Below are 9468 nucleotides of genomic sequence, written 5' to 3'. Positions count from 1 at the left end.
GGGAAAGCCAAGGAAGTGGCAGGCCAGGAAGAGCCAGCAGATGCAGCCCTGGATATCCGGACAAGAGCAAAGATGATCGCTAGTCCTGAGGATTTTGAGTCTGTCTGGGAGGATGAGATCTATGAGAAGGAAACCAGGGGGGAGCCCAGCCAGGAGGCAGAGCACCTGCCAGCTGAGAGCGAAGAGGAGCCCCAAGAGCAGGGCAAAGAAGTAACCACCAGTGAGCCAGCTCTGCCCAAGCCATGTCAGCAGCCTGAAGAGAAGCAAAGGGCCAAGACTGTGGGTTCAGAGCCTCCCCAGGGGGAAAATGAAGTGGTCTCCAAGGAACGTGCCTCTGCAGCCTGCAGGAAGCAGGAGGCCAAAGTGCCGGCCGCAGCCACAGAGCTCATTAAAATCAAAGTGAAGGCTAATGACGACAGCTCGGAGACTTCTGCAACCCAGAGGATCATCTACTTGGGAGATCCAGAGGGAGAGGAGAAGGACAGTAAAAACCTGTTCTCGGAGACTGGTGCACAGCTTGGCTTGGAGGAGAATGCAGAAGCTGCTGTGAGTTCACCCAGGGAGGGATCTGGGCACATGGTATCTGCAGCAGAAGGGTTCCAACCCCCATCCTCAGCAAGTGAGCAACACATGGCAGCATCTGGAAAACCTGCCGAAACACTGGAGCAGCCCTGGACAGTCTGGGATGGGACTGGGCAGGAGGAAGGGCTGCCCTTACAGCAAGAGAAAGCATCTGTTGGTCTGACAGGCTGCAGAGCACCCGAGGGAGGTGAAGCCCTACCGAGTTCCCAGGAGGTGGGACCAGAGGATACAGATCTGCAAAGTCCAGTGGAAGGCTCGAAGCCATGTGGCCTGGCAGGGGGTGGCCATGGGGTTGAGGAGCACAAAGGGAGCCCAATACACAGCCCGGATATCTGCATGGCAGTGGAGGGGCTTTCAGGAACAGTTGGTGACAAGGAAGAAAGTGCCAGAGTGGTTCTTCAGATGGAAGAGATAGAGACCCAGTCACCTCCATCAGCTGTTACTGAGCAGGGCCACCCTCGCACCACCACAGGGTCAGAGGGGGATAAACTCAGCTCTCCTGCCCCTACGCTCTTTCCTCATCAGTCCACCCCTGTCCCTGCAGAGCCAGCCCCAGGCACTGAGCCTGAGGACAGAGATGTGTCCAAGGGCACCAGCCCTGTGAGAGGTGTGAGCACAGCCAAGGATGTGAACCCTTCAGCAGAGGTGGCATACAAAGAAGAAAGCCCTGTGGAAGGCAAAGGAGCACCCAAGGATGTGAGCCCTGTATCAGAGGTGGCAATACCCTGGGGCACCAGTCCTGAATCTGAAGAACAACCCCAAGATGTTGCATGGAAACCATGCCAAGATGCAAGTCCTATTGCAAGAGAACTATCCCAAAACACAGATGCTGCAGCAGAGCCGATCCAGGTCAAAGACCCAGCCACAGGGGAAGTGGCCCAGGACATGGACCCTGTCACAGCAAGGGCAACCCAGAGCAAAGTCCCTGCCACAGAAGAGCCACTCCAGGAGGAGAAGCCCATGATAAAAGAGCTCTCATCAGGGAAGCTGATCAGAGATGAAGGCTGTGGGATGGAAGAACTGTCCCATGACAAAAGCCCTTGTGTGGATGAGCTGCCTCCCAAGGTAGAAGAACCAGAGCAACAGACCATAATAAGAGACTTGCCTCAAGAGGGTCCCATGACTGGAGGGCTGCTCCACGCTGCAGATCCCAAAGCACAGGAGCCACCCTGGGACTTGGAATTTAACATAGGAGAAGATCTGCAGAGCAGGAGCCCTACAGTAGGAGAAACTGCCAGAGACAGTGACCTTGCCCTGGGGCAGCCAACAAAGGATAAGTCCCCTCCCAAAGAAGATGCTGATGTCCTGCACTCCAACTCCTCTGTAGCAGGACTGTGTCAGGGAAGCAAGACCTACCGGCTCTCTACCTTGATCGTTGAAGGCGGGGAAGAGCTGCAAGTGAGCAGTGGGGCACATCCAATAGAGTCTGGATCGTTGATGTGCGTGGCTGGGAGGACAGGAGCTGTGTCCCAGGAGCATGGAGATGTGGCCTCAGGTAGCTGTCAGGACAGTGAGAGCTACAGGAAAACCTCCGTGGCCTCTAAGATCAAGATGTTTGAGCAAAGCGAAGTGGAGCGAAGGGCAGCCCAGGAGGAACAGGAGTGCGTGCCTGAAGCGGAGACATCAGCAAAAGCAAAGGGGAAGACGGGTCTGGTGGTGCCTCCAGTGGGACCTGCATCAAGTGGGGGCTCCTCGGCCCTTGGGCAAGGGGCTGGTTTAGGAGATGCCTCCCAGGCTCTGTCTCCGAAGGAAGATGTTTCTGTTGACCTGGAGCATGAAGGAGAAGACAGTGCTGACCTGGCCTCCCCCGACTCTGGCTGTGAACTCACACTGGCGGAAGCCGTGGTAACTTCCAATGAACTGTCCGGATGGAAAGTTCATGCGCATGTTGTGTGGCTCTTTATGATCATGTCCAGTGGCTCCCCACACATCCATTGACTGACAGCAGTCGCTTTGCATCCCCTGTCCTTTTATGTCTGTGTGTGTGGTCAGGCTTCTTTGCTGAACGCAGACCCGCTGGCCAGCTGGCTCATCAGCTTTTGTTTTGTGACACCCCCCTCCCAAGATCTTGACTCCCTGGAGAATGCCCCTCGCTAAACCCAAGAGCGGGCACCCGAGCTTCATGGCCAGGAGCAAGAAAGGGAGACAGGGGGTGGCTGGAGGAGCTGTGACTGTCACAGACACGCACGCACACACACAGCAGCAGCGTGCCCATGCTTCCAGCTTCACCCTCGCATTTCTTACGTTGATATCCCTTCTTGCTTAGCTCGCCGGCCTCACCCACCCTCCCTTGTCTTGGGCAAGCTGGTGGCTGGATGATGAAATAGCTTTCTTCGTTCTTGTAAGCACTAGATCAGCTCCTGTAGAGTTAATTTCCTTACAACTAACCGTTTTCTCTAATCCAGAGCAAATCTCAGGAACCAAGTGGGGAAGAAAAGGATTTATCTGACCCGTCAATAAAATCCAGCCTGAAAGAAGAGAATTTAAAGACTGCTGTTCCAGTGGTCTTCCAGGTCTCAGTGCTGTTTTACTAACTGCTTCTTACTGTAGTATGAAAGCTCACCTTAACCAACCGAGGGCTGTGTGCTTCCAGCTCCTCTCCCCTTTGCAGAGCTGTTGTGTATATATTTATACATACACACACACACACACAAACATGTATGCAGGTGTGTTCCTCTTGAGTTTGTTTGACACCCTGTTTCTCATACCTCTCAACCTCCCGGCAGTACCAAGCACAGCCTGGCTCATTGGGGGTGGCTCTGGCTGCAAACACTTGGGCCAGAGTCCAGGCGGTGGGTTTCCTCTGGCATCAGTGTCCTTAGAGCTGTTCCTAAGGGAAGAACTGCCTAGAGCAAGAGGCAAAGTCCAGCAATGGGTCTAGATTTCCCACGGCTTCATGGCAAAGCGTGGCGAGGGGAGATGTACCCTCTGATGGCGGAGTTGAGAGGTATGTCCATGTCTGGAGAAGAGCTGATGGAGGGAGGTCATCCCTTGGCTCTGAGCGTGCTGTCAATTACACTGACCAAACCCTCACCCAGGTCATCCCTAAGGCTCACCCTGGCTGTGTGGGGCCTCTGGAGGGGGAGCGTTGTGTTGGTGGGGTTGGTCCTTTTCCCTGGGGTGATGCTCCATGGGTCTGTGCGCCTGCTCAGTGGAATTGGCACACTCCTTCGCTTCTCCTCCACCGTGCGTGGCTGATGGGACCCTTTCCTTTCAAACTCTTCTCTCTTTCTTTCCCTTTGTTTGTTTCTGAGTGCCCAACCTGACTGACGTACAATAGCACTGGCGTCTGAGCTGTTTCTGAATGTCTCTTAGCAGACCTGTTGTTTTGCATACATCTGCTTCCACCGGGTGCACTGACATGCCCCCAAGCTGGCCAAGCTTTTCTGTGTGACTGACCCTTTCTTGAGATGATTAATTACCAATGACTATTGGCAAAATCAGATTGAATAACCCTTCTGTCCCCACCCCGCCCCGGCAAAGTTGCTGCTGTCAGAAAGGTTTCAGTCTCCATGCTTGAGTTGTGTTTGACTCGACTCTGTGATGTTTGCTGCAGCCTTCTTTCTCCTCTTCCTCCTCCCCTCTTCCCTGTCGGCACTGCCAGCGCTGCCACGCCACGCGGTGCTCACTGTCTCCGTCTGTCTCCACCATTGTGTCTCATTCAGAGAGCGGGCTTGAGGGAGGGCACAGAGGAGAGAGCTAAGCCACCACGGCACAGGGCTCCTGAGAGTGACACCGGTGATGAGGAGCAGGACCAGGAGAAAGACTCGGTCTTTCTGAAGGACAACCACTTGGCCATCGAGCGCAAGTGCTCCAGCATCACGGTCAGTTCAACCTCCAGCCTGGAAGCAGAGGTGGACTTCACAGTGATTGGTGACTTCCACGGCACAGCCTTTGAGGACATCTCCCGGAGCCTGCCTGAGCTGGACAAAGACAAGAGTGAAACAGAAGATGAAGGCCTGGTTTCCTTCCAGGACATTGACAAAGTAGTTCCCGGACTGGAAGAGGATGTCAAAGGCGGGGAGAAGGTCTCCCAGCCCAGGCCAGATGTCTCCCAGCTAGAGGTACACAGGGATGCCATTCCACCAAGACTGTCTCAGTGCCATCATGCCTCCATGTCCCTTGTCCTGGTGCCCTGTATTTCCTCGCTGGTGTGCACTCCATGCTGGTTTGGAAGAGCATGCTAGCTTTCAGACATCCCCAGGTTCCTGTCCGGTGTAGCTGTTTTCCACTGATGCACGCTGTCGTCTGTGTTGCATGGCTCTGTCGTGTGTTTTGTGCATCTGCTAAGCACGAGAAGTCATCATCGTCTCCTAAACCCCTGTGTTTGGCTGCCTACCCTGTCCCTCACACCACTACAGCATGCCAGCAGCTGGGAAGGGCACGTGTCACTAACAACGGCTCTGTCTTGTGTTTTGCATGAAGTTAGTGACCAGTTCGTGTAGTGAAGAGCAATGTGCTGCCAACTAACCTCTCTGGTCATGCCGGAGCTGGGAGGGATTTACAGAGTAGCTTGTGGGAGCTGCTCCAAAGCTCCTGGAGGGTCACTCCAATGCCAGGAGTGATTATAAGAGGGCTAAGATGCATGCAGCATGCGTGTGGAACTTGAGTGTGTGCCACAGGGCAAGGACATATCTCATTTGAAGCCTGTCCTTGCCAGGGCAGCCCTCCAGCCCTGGCAGGTAAGTCCCAAAAACTGCCTGGAGCTGCCAGGGTGAGTCCAGACCTGGAGCCAGGAAGAAGCTGCAGGACTAGAGAGAGTTTGGATTAGACTTGAATTAGACCCATCCTGGAAACTTGCGCGGAGCATCTGACACTGTAGGCTCCAGGGACATAGCGGGTGCATGGGCATGGGTGATCAGCTCCATGGTGCCCCATGGCTGGCACCGGGCAGGGGAGGCTGCTGGTTTGGGAATGCTGAGCATTACCTGCACAGGAGCCCTTGGCAGCTCCAGCTTCCTGTAGCAGGGGAGTGATGGAAACCTGTCTCCATTCCCCTGAGGTTCTGACACCTCAGGAGCTGCTAGAACCTGGTCCAGATCTTAACCTGCTGCAGGTCATGAGTGAAATGGATTTGGTGGGTCTCTTCCACCTTTTGAAGGACAGTTTGACCTAACCCATGATGTCTATCCAAAAAATCCCTGAAAACCCCAGGGACAGAGCATCAGGTCTGATTTGGGCTGTGTCAGTCACAGAGGGCACTTTGTAGGTGGCTGTCTGCTCTTTGCCCAGGTAGGACTCGACGTGATGCTTGCAGGACATCATCCATGTGTGGCACGTACAGAGGAGTAGGGCAGGGATGCTGTGCTCATGGGGGTGCAAGGAGTGCTCAGGGCTGTTGGCATTGTGCCCAAGTGCCTGACTTGCTGTGTTTCTTCTGCAGTCGTCAGCCCCGAAAACTGATGCTGTGACTATCGGCCAGGGGCTGGGCATGAAGAAGGCTGAAGCAGACGGCTCTGCTCCCCACCAGGTTGGCACCACAGATGCAGCCCAGGTGAAGTGGTGGCTGCGTCCTCCTGTGGCCCTGCTCCCTGATGGCTCTGCCGAGCCTCAGTCCAGCAAAACCTGTCCTCAGGCAGCAGCGCTGGGAGGGCAGGGGGCTGAATGGGGCAGTTGGGGGTCTCCATTCACCCTTGTCTTGCTGGAGTCATAGAATCATAGAATGGTAAAGGTGGACATTAAGATCATCTAGTTCCCCAAAACATCAAATCAAAGACCACCCAGAGAGATTCTGTGTGTATCCCTGGCCCCGTCTGCCATGCTGCCAGGCAGCGCTGGCACATGGGGACTTCTCCAGAGGGCGACAGCCACCATGCACGCTGTACCACGCATGTCCGTGGCCTCACGTCCCTCTGGCAGCAAGGACAGCCACAGCGTCCCTGTGAGCGTCACCCTGTCCCTGGCACCTCCAGGCTCACCACATTTCCTCTGCAGGTGGAAGGAGGTGCTCCAGGCAGCAGGGATGCCACAGCCACTGCTCACACTGGCACTGCAGAGACAGTAAGTGGGGCTGGCCCCTTGGTACATGGGGGGAACCCTGCAGTCCCTCTGCCTCAGTGAGGGCAACTGGAACCAGTTGTGCTGGGAGGGACTCTGCCCCATGAGGCCTGTGATCTGCTGTGTTTGCCCCTGTGTTGCATCTGAGCCAACATGCCCATCTGCTCTTCTTTCAGGATCACAGCATCAAGGCTGGGAAAGGGGCCGTTCCCACGACAGACCTTCGTTCCCTCTCACCGGTGAGGGGGGGACATGGCACCACCAGCCAGGCCAAGTGGTGGGGAGGGAGGGAAGCAGTCCTGCGGGGCTGGGATTGGTCCTACAGGGCCCCCTTCTGTGTTCCCAGCACTGGCACCCTTGGCCAGTGTGCTGTTACTGGGAAGAGCAAAATGATGCTGAGGAGGTTGGAGTGTGAGATGGAGGGGACGCCCTGCCCGTGGCCGTTCTCCTGTGCCAGAAACGCACCTTGAGCATCTGCAGGAGGAGGATAATTCCCATAAAATAGCCCAGTCCCTGGTGAAGTCTCATAGTGGCCTGAGTTTTCCTACTTTATTGCCTCATTTTGGTGGCATCAAGCCTGGCCAAACGCCCCAGGCTTGTGCAGGGAGAGCATACCCAGAGGACAAAGCTAAAACTAGCCTGAGAGCTCTGTAGTTAAGGTGGCCCTGAGGACGGATGGGGAAGAGCAAAACTCAGCCATGAAATCATCTCCCTGCTGCAGAAGCCCTTTCCTGCAGCTCTGGGCTTGGGGTAGCTGTGGGAACCTCTCCCTGGTCCCCCCAAAACCTAGGTGCAGTTGGGAGCAGAGTGCAGTGGTTTTTCCCTTGCTACTCTCTCCCCTCCTGAAAGTAGTTGCATCCCGGTAGGAAGGTCACAGCTCCTTGGGAGCCAGCACTGGGGGCTCCCCCGTGGCAGCCCTACTGATGCTGCTGCTCTCTGCCCTGCAGATCACCAGCGGCTCTGCTGGGAAGGACGTGCTCACCAGCATATTCAGTGCCACTGCAGAAACCCTCTCAACTTCCACCACTACCCACGTTACCAAGGTAAGAGCAGCTCCAAAGGGCTAGTGCAAGTCACTGGGATTTGAGGGTATGGGGGGGTTATATTGTGGTTGGTACAGCAGAAAACACCCCTCTCCACAAGCTGAAAAAGGCTATGCTGTCCATGGGGGATGGTGAGCCAGCACAGCACCCCAGTACCCGCTCTGAGCGCCCCTGCCCCAGCCGGCCAGGCATGACCATGGGGGACTGCGGGCAAGGACAGCCAGGTGTTGGGTGTCCATCACCCATGTACCACCCTGTGAACGCAGGCTGTGCCCACCTCTACCTGCTGGTAAGCTGGGAGGGCAGGGAGTGGAAGGGACTCTGAGTTGGCTGCCAGCAGCGTGTGTGCAGGTCCCTGCCCATGCAACTGGAGTGGATGTTTCCAGGTGTTCCTAGAGCCAGACCCCAGGTCCCCCTGGCCCAAGAAACCCACAGCACCAGTGCTGGAGTATCTCACCTTGTGTCAGCTATGGGAACCGTGTTAGTGTGGGGTGTATTGGGGTTATTAGAGCTAAAGTGGTGCAGGCAAGGAGGAGTATGGTAGTGAATGAAGGAGATGAGGCTGCATCAGAGAACCTCACCCATGGCCATTTCATTCCTCAATGAATTGCACATGAATGAAAGCAGGAGCTCTGTGAGGACAGCTGTGGGTGAGTGCTTTCCTTCTTCTTGTGCAGACTGTGAAAGGAGGGTTTTCTGAGACCCGAATAGAGAAGCGCATCATTATCACAGGAGATGAAGACGTGGACCAGGACCAGGTAGGAGCAGGACACCCTGGCTTTGCCCGGCTCTGGCTGCCCCCAGCTGCAGCACCGCATGCTTCTGGTTCTGCCTTGTACCCATTTACTCCTCCTCTCCAAAAACTGACCCCTGAGGGTCCAAACCTACCAGCTGTGTCTGGCAGTGCAGGTGCCCATGGGGTGCAGTGGCACCCATGTGAAGTTCCAGCCCAGCTCCAATCAGTGCCTGCTGCAGTAGTGAAGCAGCAGTAGAGGTTCCAGCGCAGAGCCCAGTGACGGGACACTTTTCTGTTTGTTTAAAACACATTTCCAGTTGCCCTTTCTCTGTTGAAATACTCCCAAGTGACCCAGGTCCATCCTCTCTTTCCAGCAGTCTCACTACAGGCAGACTCACTCCAAGTGATGGTATTTTGCATTTGCCTCCATGATGAAGGAACAGAAAGTGGCAAATGTTCATGGTAAAATAACTGAACCATGAACAAATCTCTAGGGCCATAGGGTCATTTTCCTGGTGGACTCTGGCCTCTTCTATCAGGCTACTATGGGTTCAGCTTTGAACCTCTGCATCAATGTCCTCCTGGAATCCCACTCAGCTCCAGCTGGTTTCAGGTTCTGCGTGGCTGAGAGCAGTGGACCAGATTTCAGGGAAGGGATGATAAATGATTTCTTCCTTCTGGTTTCTAGGCACTGGCTTTAGCAATCAAAGAGGCAAAACTACAGCATCCCGACATGCTGGTAACCAAAGCTGTGGTATACAGAGAAACAGAACCTTCTCCAGAGGAAAGGGACAAGAAACCTCAGGTAGGTGGACAAGTTACCAGGTATGACTTAGACCTGCTGTGTAAGGGGTGGATGTAACTGGGCAGACGCCTCTGGTCCCTACCAGCTCAGGGGCTGGCAGGCGTTGCTGCTTTTTGGCTCTAAGGGTGGCAGCTCTCAGCCAGCGGTTCCAGTGTGATGGTGGTTCTGGGCATGGCCACCTGGTTGTGGTTAGAAAGCTGGTGCCATGCCACCAAAAGCAACTCTGCAGATGTCACCTTGCTGACGTGCTCAGCAGAGGGGCCACAGTCATTTGCATGTAATGAAGACAGGACCTGCTTGTCCCC

General features: G+C 55.1%; 1 protein-coding gene across 1 annotated transcript in view; it reads left to right on the top strand.

Annotated features, from left to right (window-relative positions):
* EPB41L1 (erythrocyte membrane protein band 4.1-like 1) overlaps window positions 1–9203 on the top strand; it is a gene marked incomplete at its 3' end in the record, with an annotated part of 23160 nt that extends 13957 nt beyond the window's left edge. Inside the window, exons 14-20 of the mRNA XM_010010473.1 lie at window positions 4248–4646; window positions 5966–6076; window positions 6517–6603; window positions 6756–6818; window positions 7527–7622; window positions 8300–8380; window positions 9047–9203. Coding sequence (XP_010008775.1) covers window positions 4248–4646; window positions 5966–6076; window positions 6517–6603; window positions 6756–6818; window positions 7527–7622; window positions 8300–8380; window positions 9047–9203 — 994 coding nt within the window. The remainder of the gene's footprint in view (window positions 1–4247; window positions 4647–5965; window positions 6077–6516; window positions 6604–6755; window positions 6819–7526; window positions 7623–8299; window positions 8381–9046) is intronic.
* Window positions 9204–9468: the final 265 nt, after the last annotated feature.

Source organism: Nestor notabilis, unplaced genomic scaffold (assembly GCF_000696875.1).
Source record: "Nestor notabilis isolate BGI_N333 unplaced genomic scaffold, ASM69687v1 scaffold19842, whole genome shotgun sequence".
Classification (NCBI taxonomy): Eukaryota; Metazoa; Chordata; class Aves; order Psittaciformes; family Psittacidae; genus Nestor; species Nestor notabilis.
The sequence above is the reverse complement of the archived record's forward strand: the minus strand, read 5'-3'. Positions and strand labels throughout refer to the sequence as shown.